At 56.1% G+C, this 19627-nt stretch overlaps 1 protein-coding gene across 1 annotated transcript in view; it reads right to left on the bottom strand.

Annotated features, from left to right (window-relative positions):
• NHERF2 (NHERF family PDZ scaffold protein 2) overlaps window positions 1-17845 on the bottom strand; it is a 39766-nt gene extending 21921 nt beyond the window's left edge. Inside the window, exons 1-2 of the mRNA XM_010209140.2 lie at window positions 17424-17845; window positions 12840-13097 (exon numbers count right to left, since the gene is read on the bottom strand). Of these exons, the coding sequence (XP_010207442.2) occupies window positions 12840-13097; window positions 17424-17633 (468 nt within the window). The 5' untranslated portion in view covers window positions 17634-17845. The remainder of the gene's footprint in view (window positions 1-12839; window positions 13098-17423) is intronic.
• Window positions 17846-19627: the final 1782 nt, after the last annotated feature.

The raw sequence follows: 19627 nt of genomic DNA, 5'->3' as shown, positions 1-19627 counted from the left end.
GATGGCAGCCTCTGTGAGGAGAAGGATTGGCTGTGCAATGGAAGTCCTACTACAGGATGGTTCCTTCCAGCTCATGAATGACTATGGCAGGCATCAAGCCTTGGCAGGAACATATTGTCCCCAGGGACACTCACCTTGAGCCCTGCAGTTGTTTCAGACACAGTGGAGGGGACAGCATGGCTTCCCACCGACGACCCAGCAGCCCTTTCCAGGGCAATGCAAAAGGAATCAGAATAGCATGAAGAAGAGGTACCGCCCACCCTGTGCCACGCATCAAAGTGTTCTGGTCTCCCCTGAGCCCATGCACCCCAACCTGGTCCTTGCCAGGAGGGGGGAGTGGGGCAGCCATGCCAGCACCCTGCCGCAGACCTTGGCCACAGCCCCAGGCACAACAAAAGGCTGTTATCCCAAGAAACTGCCGGGCAGGAGAAAACAAGAGCAGGAAGGATGTGAAGGGTGAAGAGGACGCCTGATCTCCAGCTCACAATGACAGTGCCTGCCAGGCTGGGCTGCCCCAAAGGATGGCACAGCTCCTAGGTGATAGGAAGAGCATTTCACATACAGCCTCCCATCAGTGTTTCGCCTTTGAGTGACTTGCTGCCAAACAAATAAAAGCTTGACCTGGTCAGCTGCTCATGCTTTCATTCAAGGGGTAAGCCTGGATTTGCCCCTCTCTGAAATCCCTGACACAGTGCCACAGCTCCAGCCACAGCATTACAAAAATCCCTGAGCACAAAGGGGCCTCTCAGGAGCAGGGCTGCAGCCAGGGCCATGTCCTGGTGAGGACCACAGGTCCCCAGGGGGACAACCCTAAGCTGGCGAGGGCAGCCAGGGTGGGGACACCGGCCCCATCCATCTTCCATGGTGTCTGATCCCACATGCCTCCCCCCAGCAGCGATACCACCAGCCAAGCTGTCCCCAACATTCCTCGGCAATCCCACAGCTGGGGAATTTCTCAGCCACGAGCCACGAGAAGCAGCTTATTTCCCCCCTGCTTTGCTGGCGTTTGAGCAGCCTCAGACAGCGAAGGCAGCCGCGCTCTCCCCCAGGCAGGGCTGGAGCCAGGAACAGCAGCACAGGCTTGGCTGGGAACGGAGAGCAGCTGGCCCAGCCCAGGGAGAGACACAGAGGGAGGGATGATGGAGGAGACCAAAACCGCCACGTGCATGTGTTTTCTTTAAGAGAGACAACTTTTCCAGCACCATCTGCCAAGCGAATGCACAGCCGGGATGCCGGCAAGCGTCCCTGCTCCCAGGGAATGGGCTCTGGGACAACAGACACAGCAGACCTGGTCCTGGTGGGCTGGCATTTGTCCAACACAGGATCTCCCTTCTGGATGCAAAGGGATCTTGCTGGATCCAGAGGGATCTCTTTTCTGGTGGCTAGGCAAGAAAGGAGGCAAGGAGCTTTGGTCACTCCAAGCAGGACTCAAACCACAGCTTGAGCTGTTGGAACAGGAGGAAAAGTCCTTCCCACGCTCACCACGAATCCCCCAGGCAAGGGGAGGGATTGTTGGCGGGTGGTGGGAAGGCAGAGGGAGATGCTGGGAATGAGCTTCTCTGATGGGATTGCTCTGTGCTCCCCACTTCCTCTGCAAGGCCCGTGCCACAGACATGCCCCGCTCTGCAGCATCCCAAATCAGAGGCACAGCTGTCACCCATGGCAATGCACCTCACTGTCCTCAGCACTGCTCCGAGGATCCCAAACAGAGCCTCCTGAGTGGGGCAGGATACACAGCACATCCCAGTGTGAGCTTGCACTGGCTTGCAGACAGAGGGTCTGGCCCAGAGCTGTGAGCCATAAAACTGCTGCCCAGGCTGTATCAGCCTGCCCTCCGGACTCCTCAGCATCCCACCGAGGCCAAGCCTTGAGAAATCACCAGATCAGCCCCATTTGTTGCTTTTAACAACTCTGGGTCATTTGCAAGAATCCAGTCGTACCAGCTCTGCACTCCCACAGCATAGCACCACTGATGCTGAAGGAAATCCCCCTGGAGATGGTGCAAGCTCTTGTGGGACGTGCCAAGGAACACCGGGACTCCTGTGATACCCTGGGCACAGTGGGGAGTGCTGCTCCCTTCCCAGAGAACACTGAACACCCCGTCAGACACAGAGCTCTCCCTGCCACTCACTCAGGGAAGGAATGTTGAGGTCACTCAGGTTCTTGACTCCTGCCACACTGCAGCACTGGTGTCAGGGCTACGGGATCTGGGGGATATCACAGCACCACGTAACAATCCCCACAGCTGCCTCCCACCCGTTGCAATCCACAGCCGTCAAGGGCCAGCACCAACCTGCTCAAACTCACTGAGACCTGCCCAGAAAGCCTGATTTTGGAGGATAGAGTACTGTACTCAATTTTGACCCCAGTAGGTAAAAAAGTATCCCACGGCACTGCAGAAAGCCAGGACATTCAACACAAGATTGGGGAAGCCTGTGTTCTGCACCATGGACCAGCTGGTCCTCCCCCCAAGCCCCTGCAGCCTTCCTCCAGCCCCAGAGAAAGCGCATGGGTGCTGTATTTAGACTTGCAGAGCAATAAAGCACATGAAGGGTGGGAGATAGATCGCACAAGCCATCGTACTGGCCCTTTGGGGCTGATCCTCTTCCCCTGTTCTGCCATCAAGCCCACCTCATGCCCAGGCTGGGGCAAGAGGTGCAATGACCACAGGGCAGGAGGAGCTGGGGGTAGCCCCACAAGTGCTTCAGCTCTGCAGAGCGTGCCACAGGCTCACTCCACGCTCCTCACACACCTTCCAGCTCCCACCATCCCACAGCAGTGTTGCACTGTCCCAGCTGTCCGCAGTATGGGGATGCATCTGTGCCTCCCCAGCCCGGCCCCTGCCCCGGGAAGGGGGAGAACAGGCGCTGCTGTGTGAGCGCCGGGGAGCACTGGGACCAGGGAAGTTCAATAGTTTACTACCAATATTTGTCTTGGCTGGGCAGCACGGCTCGCTGGAGGAAACGGGGCAGGGGGAGGGCTCCAAACATCCTCTGCATTCCTTCTAATGACAGCAAAGCCAGTGCTGTGGCACCCGTGCTTGGGGTTGACCAAATATAAGGCCTTTTGTATTTAAAAACCCCGCCATGAATATCCAGGGCTGCAATTTTCCCAAAAAGCAGGAGTGAGGGGCCTCACTCCCAGCCCCTGGTGTAACATGCAAGCTCTCACCTCCTCCCCAAAACTCCAAGCTTTCACACAAAATCTGCCCATGAAGCTGATCTGACACTACACCCAACACGCTCTGACTGAGGCTCTGTTTAACCTCACCCAACCAACTCAACCCTCCTTCCACAGCGACTATTTGAAAATGCCAGTGCCAGCTCCATCCCACAACACTGCTGGCAAACACAAGATCAAACTGAGACCTGATGCAATCAGGGAACACCAGGGCTTGCTCACTCAGCCCATACCACTGGGACACTCAGCTCTAAAAGGGACATCTTTTAAACTTAGTAACTTAAAAATAAGGAGATGACATAAGATGCCCCTCGCTTGCCAAATGCTGTGGGGAGCTGAGCACCCTCGCAGCTGCTGCTCCCTGGGGAAGGGGCTGGTGTTTATCTCCATCCAGAGGGGCCAAACAGCATTTTGGTGCTGTGGCAGATAAGGAGGTTTGGAGGCAGCTCTGCCAAAGCCCTGTGCAGCAGCGGGTGGTCCAGGACAAAGTGTATTTCCAACGCAGAGCGGGAGGACGTCCCACGATAACCCCGAAGCCAGCGCCAGGCTCCGGCTGCTCCTGCTGATAAAGCCCAGGAGAAGGCGGGTGTGCAGTGTTTGGCACACACCAGTGCTGGCAGCGGGCTCTGAGCACACCCAGGACGCTCTCCCCACTGTGACCCTGCCCTTGAAAGGGCTGAAGAGGACCAGAAAGACACAGGAAAAGTGGCCACCCCAGGAACAGCCCCAGCACAGCAGTGACAAAACCAGGAGTTGAATCCCACTGTCTGACAAAACCCAGCAGCCACTTCAAGGGGCAGCATGAGGCAATTTTTATTCCCACCTTCGGGCTGCCCCAAGCACCTCTCCAGCACGAGGCGGGGATCTCTCATCTACCCCCATTTCCAGGATGGACTCAACATCCCGATGTCAGCGAGAGCCCTGCACTCATTAGCAGCTGCCAGACAAGAGCAGGGAACTCTTCCAGGCAAAGCAGACTATTCATCCCGCTCAGAGCTAATTAAGGCTTGTCTTAATTAAATCCTGCTAACCATGAACAACTCCAGGGTCAGAATTAACCGATTTACCTGAGATGGCCTTTGGCTGCTCATATGGGACTACTAGCCCAGAGTGAGGAAGCCAGCCCTGTGCCAGCCACAGTGGCTGTGGACACGGCAAGGCAGGAGCTGTCAGGGCTTGGGAAGAGCCACTGAAGACTTGGCCCACAGCAAAGCATCGCAGCCCAGGAGATGCTGATCCATCCAGGTGGGACTGCCCCAGCTCCAAGGGCTGCGGGAAGAGCTGACCCTGGGGTGGGAGCTCAGGCCACCAAGGCAGAAGCAGGAGGGATTAGCCCTCCCACCATCTTTTGTGCTGCTCATTTCTTTAACGGGATCAGTCCCTGTAAGCCTGTAAGACGGTTTAAGCGCAGAACCCCAGGGACCAAGGAGCCAGGCTCCCCCAGGTCCGAGTGGGCAGTGAGCCTTGACTTCACTGCATCTGCAGCAGATGGTGATGGAAGGGCCCAGAACCTCATCCAGACACCAACTCACTGCTCCTCCCCATCCTCCCTCCCTTCCTGAGCATCCCTGGCCATGGGGCAGCACACGGCACAACTCAAGGCCTGGGCTGGAGACCCTACCAAGGGAAAGACCAGGGTCAGAGCCCGAGGTGGCTGCAAAGCAGCCCCATGCACCACTGCAGCACCACCATCTATAGGGAAAAGTCTTTCTTACCTTTCCCCCAGCTCATAAAACTACTTTTCAATTCAGCTTCCACAGACTCACCACTAAAAGACATCTACCAACAGCTTATTCTACTTGGTAACAAACTCTTGCAAGGTTTTAGTGGGGAAAAAAACCCCCACAAACCAGACATTTAGCCAACAAAATACAACTCCAAGCCTGGTTATGGCTTAAATGTACACAGCAGTGGAACAAAACACTGAGGAGTGCAGGCAAAAGCTGTACTGAAATTAAATTATTATATGGATCTTGCCAGAAATAATTATGTCAACAACATGGGGTTTAATTCCTTATTTATAGTGACCTGTGGAGCTGGAGAAACGCTTTGCTGATTATGAGTTTCATTTTCTCTCTCATATCCCAACTTGGAGTCTCCCAAGACCACTGCTTGTAAAATCTTGGTACCTAGAGACAGAGCCAAGGACTAGAAGCCAAAACCAGTTCAATTCAGACCTTAATTCATACATCGAGTTTCTCTACAGTGCTGAGTAAATCATTCAGCCTCACAGCCTCAGTCTCCTAGACTGAAGGGCAGAAACATAGCACACAGAGAAGATGCTACAGCCATCATATCGCAGTCTCTTGCTGTCAGGGCTGCAGTCAGTGAAGAGATGCTGCCTTATGGATTGAAAAGAGCTCCTCAAAGCCTCGACTGGTAGTCATGTGTGCCTGGCCAGCAGTTGGATGCCCTGGACCCCTCTGGCCTGGGAACACATACCATAAGTCAGCACATGCACAGCACCTTTGCTCCATGTGTTTCCACTCGCCAGGAGCAATGCCATAATGCCAGCACCTTCTATCCTGGTGGGAGCAGTCTCCTGCCCAGGCAGCTGGGCATTCACCCAGACCCACAGCATCACATCACCAGGTCTGGAGTCAAACTTGGAGATGTTTTATCCAGCCACACTGCACAGCGGCACCAGGAATGGTCCTGAATAAACAACTGGAAATGTGTTGTATATCCCCTCCTCCACAAGTCATTTGGAGAATACACAAAGAACCCAAACACTCCCAAATCCAATATTGTTTTGAGGTTTCCTCCACCATGATGGGACCCCAAGCCCGACCAGAAAACCTGCAAGTGATGGAGCAGTGTCACAGCAGAGGCTCTGTGCAGCTGCCAGGGCACATGCAGATTCTGCCAGAAGATTTTTAATGTCTTTGAAACCATTTAATATTTTCACTATCGAACAGACCCATTTAACAGCTGGCAAGGTGCCCACTAACAGGCAGGGCTGTGATTAACACAAGCTGCTCTAGCACATGCCTGTGAGCAGAGGGGGCTGGGAATGGCCTTGCCGGAGCACGCTGTGTCTTGAACAGCTCTCATCTAATATCTGTTTACAAATCAGTTTGAGAGAAAGCTTTTGATTACTGGGGATGAAGAAGGGAATATCACTGGCTGGACCATGTGCAACAGCTCTTGGTGTCAGCAGCATCGCTGTTCTGTGGCCAGGCAATGGGCTGGGATGCAAACATTCTGCCTCCCACCCCCAACTCCTGTCCCTCTCCCAGAGAGGTGGTGGGTCCCTGGGGTGACCCCACTGTCTCCTAACAGGACCAGGTGGCCCTTGGGAACGCATGGCCCCAGGAACAAAGGCTCTTGGCAGGGAGCAACTCCTCCTGATGCTAATCTGCCTCCCGCTCCCTTCCACTCGCTTTGTGTTTCACTAAAAATATCACAGTGAAGGAAGTTTCTGCCACGGGGTGGATGCTCTCCTCCCCGGGAGGGGCTTCCTGTGCTGCCCCAGCGCAAAAATAACCCCCCAGCCAAGATCCTCTGTGGGACCCGCTGCCCACACCAAGGCAGCCAAGGTGCAGCTGGGGGATGCCTGTACAGCCCCCTCCCTCTGTCCTCACAGCCCACCCATGGCTCTCAGGCATATTGGGTGATGGGACACAGCCACAGTTCACATAAAAGTAAGCATTTTGCATCCAAATGCCTTTCCCACACACTGGAGGATGCAAGTGTACAGAACCTAGGAGGGTCATGAGCCAGGGATGACCCTGCCATGCTCCAGCATAGCGAGTAACGCACCATTTTCTTCACCTCACAGCACTGTGGGTAAGTGTCCCATCTCGTATCTGGATGCCATCCAGCAGGACTAGGCTCAGATCCCTGCAGTCACCTCCTCCGCATGCCGTGGCAACACCCAGCACATGCCGCTCCCCCACCGGCTCATCACCAGCCCAGGCTCCAGCAAACCCCGCTGCAGACTCACAAATGGGAGGGGCCCAAACCAGGACCAAAAATCAGCCAACCAAAATCAGAAGTTATCAGGTTGCAAACGCACAAGTGGCAAGCAGACAGGACCATGTGGGGAACCCAGCTGGGGCTGCTCCAGTCCCAGCATGGGCACCAGCGAGACTCCAGGATGCAGAGCTCCCCAGTCCCCCACGCAGCACGGACCCTGCTGCTCCCAACTGCCTGCACTCTAGGAGAGGTTGAACTGCCACCAGCTCCTCAGACTCCCCAGCACTCATTCAAAGGTCTTATCCTGCTCCTTCTAAACAAGTGCCAAGTCAGAGGGACCAATGGTCTGAAAAGTCAATTATATTTGTAGGCATTTACTGTATTGCTGCCTGTATGGAAAAGGGGCAGTCTCCCAGGAAAGCAAAACACCGGAGGGTCTCTGGAGCACAGCCTGTGGTGTGGCAGCCTCCCATAGCCCTGACGGCCATGGGCCATCACCACACCAGGAGAGGTGGAGGCATCCCACTGCCATCCCCAGAGAGGGCTCCTCCGACTGTCACATGCCTCAACTTCCATTCCCAAGATGCTACGAGCTGGAGCTGCTCCAGAGCCCACCAGGCCCCGGCTGAGCCCAGTACCGTGACACACGATGCCGGCAAGTCTGGAGCTATCAATAATGCAGCGGGGTCAGCGCGGGCCCAGGGCCGCCAGCTTTCCTGTAGCTCTGCCACACGCCAGCCCCAACTGCTGCCTCTGCAACGGGATTGAAGCGCTAATCCCAAAAGCAAGCCCAGCTTTGCTGCTGCTCCTCAGCTGAGCTCCCGCAGGGAGCGGACCCCTCACCATCCCCGCGTAGCCCACTGCCATGCTGCCCTTTGCAGGGAGGGCCTCCAGCCTCACTGTCCCGCTTCCCAGCTTCCCACAGGTGCCTTTCCCTTCCCCCTCTCCAGCGGGGGAAGCTGCTCACCGATCCTGTGCCCTCAGCCCGGCACAGCGTGGAGCTCCCGGCAGCCCCGGTGCAGCTCCATGCTGCAAGTGCAGTAATGGCTTTGCAAAGCAGTTTTTAAGCAGAGAAACACTGATAGCACACAGTGACAGATCCCTGCTCCAACAAGCACACACGTGGCTTCCTTTGGACCCACAAGTTCCACCAGGCTTGCAGCAGCCACAAAAGTAGCTGCTGTTGGAAGGGCAGAGAATGCTGCAGGGTCACAGCCACAGCTCTTCGGGCTCCCTGCTGGAGGGTCCCCCCAAGCCTCTGACTGCACAGGAGGAACATCACCCAGTGTGTACCGGGGATGAGCTTTGCTGTCCTCCCCAGTCAACCTCTCCAGGCAGGTCTGAGCCTGCATTGGTGCTGGGGAGCTCAAGATGCTGCAAGAAAATGCTTTAATTTAAACCACATATCACTTTTTTGTGTTTCATTTTTTGTTTCTAATCGCATAATTACTGCAGACATTTCTGGTCGTGTTAGGTTTTATTACATCTTTGTGGTTATTTCTACAAGCCCTAAATTTTGGGCCTCAACTGAGTTGGCAAAGTTCTGCAAAAACATCTGTCCCGAGTTACTCCCCATCCAGTGCTCCGGCAGAAAGATGTTGCAATGCAGAGTTTTAGTCGCAACAGAAAAAGTTCTTATTCCTGTCCCAAACAGAAGTGTAAATATTTACTGCCTCGATGTCAGCACTGTCCCCACACCTGTGGGTCCCGACAGGCACCCCGACACTCGTCCTTCCTCCTCCAGAACACAGAACATCTGTCCCCAGGGCACATCAGCTCCTCTCAAGCACAGGCCAGTGTCACGCAGGAGGCTCAATGCTGTCATGAGAAGAGAGCTGGCCACAATCCCCTGTGTCCATGGAGGGACATCCATTCTCCTCTGTCTGCAGTTCTTGCCAGCAGCAACACTAAGGCGACACCGTCCCTCACTGCGAAGGGACCGTTTAACAACCAGCCTCTAACTCCCCTACATTAAAATTCCTATACTCAACAGGCTGCTTGAATCCAGCCGCTACAAAAAGTGAGTTTGTTTTCCAAAAAGATTAAATGTTGGTTTGTAAAGGTCCCTTTGCACATCCATCCACTGCAGTCATGCTTTGGTGTGACCGCAGGAGCCGTGGATTGAGACTGCATCACCTTGAATGCACTGTGGTAGCTCTACTCTTGTTTCTCATACAAACACACCTGGAACACCCAGTGAGGCAGTGAGTCCCAAGGACACCAGTCATGAAACATTCATGAGGTGGTGGTCAGTCTCTTCTCCCGAGTAACAAGTCACAGGACAAGAGGAAGCAGCCTCAAACTGCACCAGGGGAGGTTTAGATTGGAGATTAGGAAGAACTCCTTCCCTGAGAGGGTTGTTGGACACTGTCCCAGGCTGCCCAGATTGGTAGTGGAGTCCCCATGCCTGGAGATATTGCAAAGTCATGTAGCTGAGGGACGTGGGTTAGTGGTGGACTTGGCAGTGTGAGGTGAGGGGTTGAACTTGATGAGCTTAAAGGTCTTTTTCAATCAAAACGATTCTATGATTCTATTCGGGTCCCAGCAACACCACATCCATCCCTCTGCACAGCTGGAGCTGGGGCTGCTGAACAAAGGTGTTGCCAGCTCCAGGCCCCACTGCCTCCCCACCACCACCACCTCCGGCCTGGCCGGCAGCAAGCAGGTAAGTAGCCGGCAGCACCGCTCAGCGCCAGCTAAGCCCTGCAGCATGTCTGCCTTTCACATCCCATTAGCCCTGGCATTTAATTAACAGCCACCACCAGCTCACCCCATGGCCCCAAAGGCACCTTTGCAATAAAAGCAGCTCACCAGCACCCAGAGCAGCCCCTGTCACACTAAGACTCCCTGCCCACTACTTCCAGACCTACGAGGGGACTCGATGCCGGGAGCCAGACAGAGCCAGAGCGCCAGAAAACAGCATGGTGGCCACGAGAAACTGTTTGAGACAGGGCAGTGCATGGCATGGGGGTCCACACCTTGATGCATGCCCTTCCAGGGACCAAATGTGAGGCAGGCAGCGAGAGGGCAAACCCCCCAGCCCAGGCAGCCATGGATATGACAGCAACACTGTGAGATAGGGCAAGGCAGATGCTGTTCCCTGAGCCACCATGGCCATGAGTCCCCAGGGTGGCAGGGACAGCAGTTCTGCGACAGGCACAGCTGCTGGCAGCCAGCCCTGCCGACCTGCAGCCTGATTTTAAATACGTGCTGAATTATTCATGGCATTACCGTGGTTCCTGGAGCACAAGGTCCTGGACACCAGGTCTCTGCCATGGGTACGTGTTGACCTCCCCACCCATAGCAGCGCTCCTGTGGGGGTCACTCCTCTTGCACAGTAAGACTGGGGCAGCATGGGGGATGCTGGCAGGGCTGTGCCCACCCTGCCTGCAGCACCATCATCCTACTGCCCACCATTACAGCCACCCCAGGTGCCAGATTTCTCTCCTCCTCATTTCAGTTGCTCATCACCTTGGGTTGCACTGGACAATCCAGCCTGAAATCAAGCAAAACTGCAGCCTTCACGTAAAATGCAACTACCTGGGAGCAGCCCAGAGCACCAGCACCAGTTCCCACAGGGCCAGGTTGGGGCCTGGGGTTTACAAGGGGAAGGGAGCTGCCTTTTCTTCTGGTTCACCAAATGCCTCCAGAGAAGCTACACAAAAGACTTGAGCACTGCCAGCCCAATCTCAGCCTCTCCCAGTGCCACTCAGCTCAGAGCATGATTCCCTCCCAATGTGACTGATCAGCTGCCACAGCACTAGCTGCAGGGACAGAAATCTCCCAAATAGCCCCTGCATTCAGGAGTTAACCTGAAGGATTAGTCAAGCTGGAGCTGCCTATGCAGAGACGTGTCACAAAAGGGCTAAAAGCACAACAGGATCTGAGCTGCACCATTGCTCACCTGCCCTCCAGACATTTTGGATCTAGGAGGAGAGAGCCACATCACCCAGACCAAGAGCCTGGAGTAGGTCTTACTGCCTTGAAGCAAGCAGGACTACAAGGCACAGGAGCAGGATACAAGTCCTGCTGACCCCTGATCAATCCCCAACCCCAGACAGTGGACACCAGTTAGCCCACTAACACCAGAGTCAGTTTCCTTCATCCAGCTCAGCCTCTGCCAAATGTGGGCTCTGGCACAGTGGGCACCAAATGCCCCAGCCATACCACCCCAGGCAAAGCCCCCAGCCTCTCAGAGGGGAAGCACGGGTACTTCTCCCCCCCACACACACCCCAGCCCTGACTGGCTCTCCCCGTCCCACCCTCTCCTTGGAGGAGCCGAAACCCAAAGGCCGGAAAGGACCATCCTGTTCCCCTCGCCTGACTTCCCGTCAGCACACACTGTTGGACTGCACCCAGCAAATGAAACAGAGACAGGATAGGAAATCCCCAGCTTGGAAAGCCACCCCCTGCCCTGGGAACGGCTCCTCTCCCACCGGCTGTCCTGGGGGTGACCAGCCCCCCACTGCACCGACCCCTCAAGGGAAACACACCCATCATCATCACACAGACCTTCAAACAGCTTCAAAGCAGGCAGTAAGTTAAAAAAAATAAATACTGCCTCTAAGCCCGCCCCTGCCAGCCCCAGGGAAGGAGACAGCCTCCTCTGCAAGATGCCAAACAGATCTGGAGGGGAGGACAGGAGGTGAGACCCCCCTTCCTTATCGCTGGAGACGCACACGCCTCCTGCCTCACACCAGCATCGCCTCTTATCTGCACGGGGAGATTTATTCAGCTGTTTCTCCGTGGGGGTTCCTGAGGACACGAAGCTTTCCCCACTTTCCCACCCACATCCTCCTAGAAACCCCACGGACGCTTCTGGGCCAGCATCCAGCCGCTACCCCACCTCCAAGAAGGCAGAAGCCAACCAGGCACTGCAGCCCCTGTGAACTCCCCGGGGAAGGAAGAGGAATGCACCCGTAGCAGCTCCACAATGGAGGAGGCAGTAGAGCACCAGCAGTCCTTGCCCGGCAGCACAGGGAGAGGACAGGGATAGGAAGGGAAGGGGACAGATGTCTGTCTGCAGAGAGGTGACAGTCAGTGGCTCCGCCACGCAATGTCCTCACTGCTGCTGCCACGCTCATGCCCTGAGTAAGGGCAGCTCCGGGACGGGTCTGGCCCAGCTATCTGCCCAGAGCAAGGCTGCGCCGTCGCCGCCAGCCCGGCCCCAGCAGCACGGCAGCCATGGAAATTGGACGTTTTCCATCCTGAATTCTTTCCTTTTTGGAAAGGAGTTTACCAATAAAAGGCACTTACTGCAGAATCACAGTCCAGACCCAGGCCACTTGAAAAAGAGCTAATTTCCTTCCTATTTAAGCAAAAAAAAGCTGAGAACACAGTCGCCCCCAGATGTTCCCTCCCTCCTACAAATAATGGAGGGGAGAGAAGCTCATTCATGAGCTCCATCTTCATTGTGTCCCTGGTCTCTAGAGCCTGTCCCCACAGGGGAGCATGATCCTGGCTGGGTCACTCGGTCCCAGTGCTGATGATCCCCAACCAGCTCACCAGGGCTCAGGAGATCCTCAAAGGGCACAAGAGGGGAGAAAGCAGAGGTTTCAAGCAAGAGACTAAGAATGAAGCCTACTGCTTTGGGACACAGTGGGGTCCCTAGAGCTGAGAGTCATGTACAGAAGGTTTCTCTTGGGTGGGAAGCAAAGCACGTGTGCAGTGGGAGATGCTCCCAGGGTGGCTGTGCCTGCTCCCCAGCTCCGCGCCCAGCAGCCCCACGGCTCTGCCCTCACCTTCCTGCTGCTGTGCGAGGAGAAACTATGTGAGTGCCGCTGGAGGCTGCCCCCACTCAGATCCAGCTGCGGCTTCCAGACCTCCCCGTTGTCACTGCTCACTGACTTGGTGGGCGAGACGCTGGAGTTCAGCAGGATCCCGCTGTGCACCATCTCCTCCGTGCACGTCAGGCGCAGGCTGCACAGGTACTCATCCGTTTCCTTGTCCACCACAAGCAAGCGCGTCTCCGTCTCCACAGCTTTGATACGCTGCACAACCTGGAAAGAAGAACAACAATTGAGTAGAAAGCCAGTGCTCTCCTGGCTGCAGCAGGATCATCAGCCCCCCAACGCTCTCTTGCAGCTTCAATCTCGCTGCAAGGTGCAAGTTTGCCATCACTTTCAGCCATTAGTGGTGGGGGAGAAGGGCAGAGCACAGCTTTGGCGGACACCCTGGATAGAATGCCAGCTGCCTGCAGTCACAGATGATGATGATGGCTCTTCGTACCCTACAACACACAGGGCAGCTCTGCCCAGACCATTTGATCTGCTCAGACAGGAGCTTTCACACCAGCTGCTCCATTGCCCCCCCCAGAGCATCAGAAACTCTGCTGCCTGTTTTTTGTCCCTCAGAGGGGCAACACAATCTGTCCCACCAAGCAAACCACCTTGCACACCCCCATCTCCTTGATCTGGGGTGTCTTCCTTCCCCTCTACCTGGGGCAGTGTCGAGAGCTGGGATGCACAGGGAGGCACTAAGCATCCACAGATGCATCCAGTGGCTACGCTGCCTTTGCTGGGCGCTCCCCACCACCCCACTGTACCAGCTACTGTCCCACGTTCGGTGGGTTTATGAAAGAACCCAACCTGTGCATTCATCCCCAGTCTGTGCCAGGGGCCAGCAGAGATAAGGGAAACCAGTGCTGGGAGGAGGAGAAGGGCTGGTCCCTGCTGGGATCCAGCTCCAGGCAGTGCTGAATGGGGACCATTGTCCTGCTGCTGTCTGGCTCCTTCACCGGCTCGGTGACTGGCAGAGGCTCTGAAAGGAGCTCCTGGTGGTGGTGGGGAGAGCTGGGAGGAGCCGTGGCCAAGCATGGGGGGTAAATCACACCAAGGCAGGCTGTGACAGAAATGAGGCTGATGCAGGGCACACACAGGAGCAGGGCAAAGGAAAACCACCTACAGACTCACTGCCAGCAGTCGCAGAGGGCTGGCTCTGCTGGCCACCTCCTCCCTGCACAGGTCTTTATCCCAGGGATGGGGACGAAGGGTGGTATTTGCTGGCAATGCTGCTCAGCAGTCATCCCTAGCCATGGGGTGGCTACAGACGCGTAACCCCCATGCCAGGAAACCCCCAAAGCAGCACTGGGCTTCCTTACAGGGCTCCTGCTCTGATTTAGGTCACAGTGGTCAGATACACTGCAACTGCCAAGGTTATGAACAACAAACGAGTCTAATGCACAATTAGCTAGCGTTTATTTACTCCCCTGCAAGCTCCAGTCAAGGTCGACAGAGCCTGTATCTGCAAGTGGAAAAAAAACCCCAACAACCGACAAGAAATTTATAGACTGCAGACAAGGCTGCTTGTCCTGAATCAACTACTCTGCTGCAGCCTCCATCACCACAAGCCATATCAGGCAGTAGCGTGCCCGGGGCTCCCATCTGGAATCAGCCTGAAGGGTGCTAGTCCATCGAGCCCCTGAAAATCCAGCTGCTCCCTTTCAGAGCTATTTACATGCGATATCAGACAGTGCTGCTGCTCCCAGTGAGGCAGTGCCTGTGAGACAGGGATCTGGGCACAGGCAGCCAACATGCGGCGACAGGAGATGTAGATGCGTGATGCCTGTGGGGAATGTGCAGGAGAAACATGCTGGGTCCGACACAGCAACGTACCACAGACCCTGTGATACGGGTGCTCCAAGCACCAGGGCAGCTGAGTTAATCACTGGCAGGGAGAAGGGTCCTACAGACCACAAGGAAACCCAGAGCAACACAGAAGTGCCTTCCCAGGGCAGGAATGGCAAGCTACTCTGGCCAGCAGCAAGCGGTGCTGGGACTCAGCCTACAGCCTCAGCGGGAACAGTGATGGAGTCAAGTGCCCCCCAGTCCCACAAGGGCCAGGGGCTGAGCCAAGGACAGTGAGCAGGCACAGAGAAGCCCCTCGTCCCTTCCCCATCACCAGAGTCAAGCAGAAGAGGCTTTCTGTGATGAACTCCCCTGGTGCAAGTCACTCTGGGGACAGAGCAGTGAGGCAGAAAGCAAAGCAGCAGCAAGGTCCTGCCCGAGGTGGGCAGAGCCCAGCACCTTACCCGTTTCCGAGCCATGGTCACAGTGTCAAGTCTGCAGCTTCTCTGAAGACAACACAGCCTCCCCTGAGCATCTGGTGCCTCGGGACCTTCTTAGCACTGGTCCCAGTCCCATGATTTCCGCAGCTCCACCCAAACAGACTTTCACCCCTGGCTACATCAGCACCAACCCAACAGAGCTAGCCCGGGCCCTTCCACCCTTGCCAAACACCAGCTGCCCAGGCAGGAGACTCACGGTGCCACTGGGAACACCTCAGTTCACCTCTCTTGCTCCAAACAGGATGCCCATGCCCATGCTGCCAGCCTCAGTGAGGACACAGAGGCTCTCCTCACTCTGAGCACAGCCAGGAGGGCAGGAGCTGCTGCTCAGCCCCACGTGGGCACTGCCTGTCCAGGCGAGGAATCGAGGAGCCAGCAGGCAATATTGCATCCAAGACATGAAACACCCCAGAACGCATTCTGCCTTGGCTCCTAGGGTAAGGCCAGGAAAAAACAGAGAACAAAGGCACAAATGCCGCCAACTTCAGCTTGAAACACAGTTACACCCGAACAGCAAGGCCTTGTTTGCTGCGAGCTTCAGATGGAGACTTATTCAAGGCTGGAGAGACCTCGCAGCACAAGGTGAGGCCACTGCAATCCAGCTGCTCTAACCTATTGGCAGGAGCCAGCATCTGACCTGCCACAGCACTGCCCATCCCACAGTCCACCAGTGCCGGGGTATTGTGGGGAAGCAGGAGGTCCTTGTTGGAAAAGCAATCCCAGAGCATGTCCCGGGGCAGGATTCACACCACTTGCACACACTATCACCATCACAGCAGGAGCAGAGCACAACAGTGAGCTCCACAACACCCCACACAGGCCACTCCATCCCACTCTCTGCTCTGCAGCGGGGAGCGAGCGACAGGGCTTCATCCTGCCTCTGCCAGCAGAAAATGGAAGATTTCTCCCATTTCACTTGACCTACTGGAAAAGGCCTGCACATTTCAAAGACACAGCTGGCAGTCTCAGCTCTGCTATCGCCTATCCCCAGCATCCCAGTTTCAGCAGGGAGTTCTGATGGCTTCCAACACAATGCAGCTCCTTACAAGAACGCAGCACTCCCTTCTACCCAGACAGATCAGAGGTGTGCATCCTCCTTCAAGTGTTTTGAAATCCCATTCAGGACAAACATTAACTTTTATACAGCTGGCTCAGATTGTAGAAATAGGCTCAGCTAGCAATACAAACCCACCAAGCCCACAGTGAAGAGTCCCCAAGGCTTTACTGGAGCCACCTGGAAGGCTCAGCCTCACCTTCTGCACAGTGACATCCACATCTAGTGGGTCAAGCCCAAGAACCTGAAACCCTCCAAAACTCTGCCAGGTCCACAAGCCACATGAGGCACAGCCCTGCTCTGCCCCAATAATGCACTGGCAGCAGGGCTGGCCATATGTTTTAAGTTACCAAAGCATTAAACCCCACAGAAGCTCAACAGGCAAAGGGGCACACTCGGCACTGTGCCCCTGCCAGGCTCTGTGTCTGCAGTGAGACGGGAGCAGCTTGAAGCTCACTGTTTGTTTTTTTGGACTAAACTGCTTAACAAATACAAGTTCCAGTTTTATAATCAGAAAACGACACAGCCTGAAGCCTGCAGCTTCTGTTACAGAGCTGAGAGGCAGCTCGCTGGGATCCCACACCGGTCACAGCCATGGTCTAACAACGGCCATTATTTACCTACAAGCCCTATCTCACTTGAGCCAGTTGAACTGCTGAACATCTGCAGAGCTTTATCAGTAGATTTTAAGGCGTCCTTATACACTCTGGGCTGTATAAGCAGGAGCAGCTTGCCCAAAGTGGCCAAGAAAACCTGCGGCAGAGCCGGAAACAGAGCCCAGGTCTCCCCATTCCTTTCCACCACAGATTGCATAAGGCAGCAGTGCCCTGCCCACACACCGAAACACCTTCAGCTTTCCCACCTTGACAGGATCACAACAGCCTTTCGAAACCCAGCAGCCTGCCAGACCGCACCACCCAACCCTTCTCACGGAAACTCACTGTCCCGAGGGTCACACAAAGCCCCCTCCCGTCCAATCCAGGCCTAGGATTTGAGGAGGCAGCCAGTGACGACCAGCACTGGCCAGGCCGACCATACTCTGGCACGGATATTTGGGGAGAACCCCCCCACTCCTCCTAGCCCACCCCAGGGAGACTGCAGCCAAGCTGGCAGGGAGGCCGAGTCGGGCTGCTCCGCTCGGGAGTGCTGCGGTCGGCCGCCCATCCACCTCCTTCCGTCCCGTCCCGTCCCGTCCCCTGCCCGCACCTGGTGATGCGTCTCCTGCTCCACGTTCATGCCGTTCACCTCGACGACGCGGTCCCCGGCGCGCAGCCCCGCCGCCTCGGCCGGCGAGCCCGGCTCCACTTTGCGGATGAACTGCCCGCTTTTGCCCTTCTCGCCGTGCAGGTGGAAGCCGTAGCCGCTCTCCCCCTTCAGCATGCGGCACAGCCGCGGCTTCAGCTGGTCCTTGGCCATGGCCGGGGCGCCCGGCGGCGCGGAGCCGAGCGCAGCCGAGCGACGGGCGGGGGCGGGCGAGCGGCCGCGGGGCCCCTTTTATGCGCGGCCCGGGGCGGGCGCGGAGCGGCGGGGAGCGGAGGGGCGGGCCGGGGCCGGCGCTGGGGCTGGGGCCGGGGCTCTGCGCAGCGCGGCCATGCTGCGCGCTGCCCCGCGGCGGGAGCGCGGCGGGCGGGGACCGGGACGGCGACGGGGACGGGGCGGGCGGCGACGGGGCGGAGCCGCAGCGAGGGACGGGGCGAGCGGAGTCGGCAGCGGCACCGGGACCGACACGCGCACCGGGACCGACACAGGCGCCGCCGTTGACACTGGGCTCCGGGACCGGCACTGGCGCTGAAACCGACACTGGGACCGCGACCGGGACCGGGATCGGGTGGACGGAGCCGACGGAGCCCCGGGGCCGATGAGGCGGAGGATCCCCGGGGCTGATGGAGGCCTCAGGGGCTGCCGCGGCCCGCCCCTGGTGCAGCGCAGAGCCCCCGGGCCAGGGGCAGTGGGCAGCTGTCTGGAGCCGACCACCCTCCAGGCCACGCTGGGGACTGCTGCCGCCGCAAAGCCACTGAGCTGGGTCCCCCCTGCATCTGCTGGCCAAGCCCCCCATCCCCACTCCCCTCTGGGAAGGGGTACCCAGGCCAAGCCTCATCCACGGCGCAGTACAACTCTTCGAGGCACAGACAAGGAGCCACCCCGCGAAGGGGAGGTGATGAAGAACAGAACCTGGAGCAGAGACTGTAAATCCAGAGTTCATTCTGAACTGGTAGGATGTGCTGAGAGAGGAGGATGCAGCCCAGCAGCTCCTCTGCCACCCAGCCCAAGCCCATGTTGATGGGGAGATACAGGGGAGAAACATCTCTGCCAGGCTGGCACGTGTAGAGCTTGTGGGCTGATGCACTTCATACATTCCCGTGAAGGAGCTCAGCAATGGTTTGTGTCTCCCAAACACCAGGATGGGGTCAGGTTCATTAGCTCTAGAATTCCCATCCCAGGCGTTCCTGGCAGGGAAAGACTCCTGCTGCAGCCCAGGTGCCCCTGCAGAGAGGTCCTCCAGGTTCCACCTGGAATGAGCATATTCTGGTGAAAAGCTGAGATCTTTGTCTTCACCCTTTTGCATTCCTGGTCTCCATATCCTTGAAATCTCTTTAAAGGAGGAGATGACCCAGTTTAGTTATCACAGCATTGTGTGCCATCTTCACATGTCACAGGTTTTCTAGCTCTGCTCTGTGCCCCTTCTCTTTCCCCAGCTGCTTTCCTAACAGATTTTTACAGAGTTTACAAATTTGATGGTTAGCTTAAGGTGATAAATAAAAGGCTCAGGCAATTCTTCCCACCCTCATTGCAAGAGTTGCATAAAAAGTGAGAGTGTGGTGTGGCTGCGTGGTGGTCACCGGCCCAACGGGCACTCAACACTGTCTCTTGAGGTGCCTTGGCTCAGCCCTGGCACTGGTAATAGGTTTTAGCTGGTGAGATCCCACCAGGGAGGACGCTGGTCGTCTTTGCTCTCCAGAAGCGCCGATGTCGGCAGAAAATCTTGGGTGACATGAGAGAAGGAGAGAGAGCTGGGAAATTCAGAGACTGTTTTATTTGCTGTACAAGGCAAGTGCTCCCCTGAGCCTCTTTGTGGAGTCCTGAAGCTTTTTATCGGGCTAGAGGAGTGCGAATAATTGATTTTTCCACTCAGTGGCCAAACCAAAAAACTGGAGGGAGGGGGGGAGGAGAAGGAATTGTTTCAAGTTTATTTGAACAAAAAAGCTTTTCTCTTTATTCAGTGCAATAAAAACACAAGGGACAAAACCTTTTGGGTGGTCAGACAGAATACTTTAACCCTTTTGAATACCTTTTAAAAAGTGTTGGTAGCTTGCAAAATAAAAAAGGGGAGAAATGATCATATCAAAAAGGTGAAAACAGGATGTTTGAATTGTTCAAAAATGCTTCTCAGAGGGGGAGGGGCACAAGCA

Source organism: Colius striatus, chromosome 3 (assembly GCF_028858725.1).
Source record: "Colius striatus isolate bColStr4 chromosome 3, bColStr4.1.hap1, whole genome shotgun sequence".
NCBI classification, from domain to species: Eukaryota; Metazoa; Chordata; class Aves; order Coliiformes; family Coliidae; genus Colius; species Colius striatus.
This window is presented reverse-complemented; position numbering and strand designations above follow the sequence as displayed.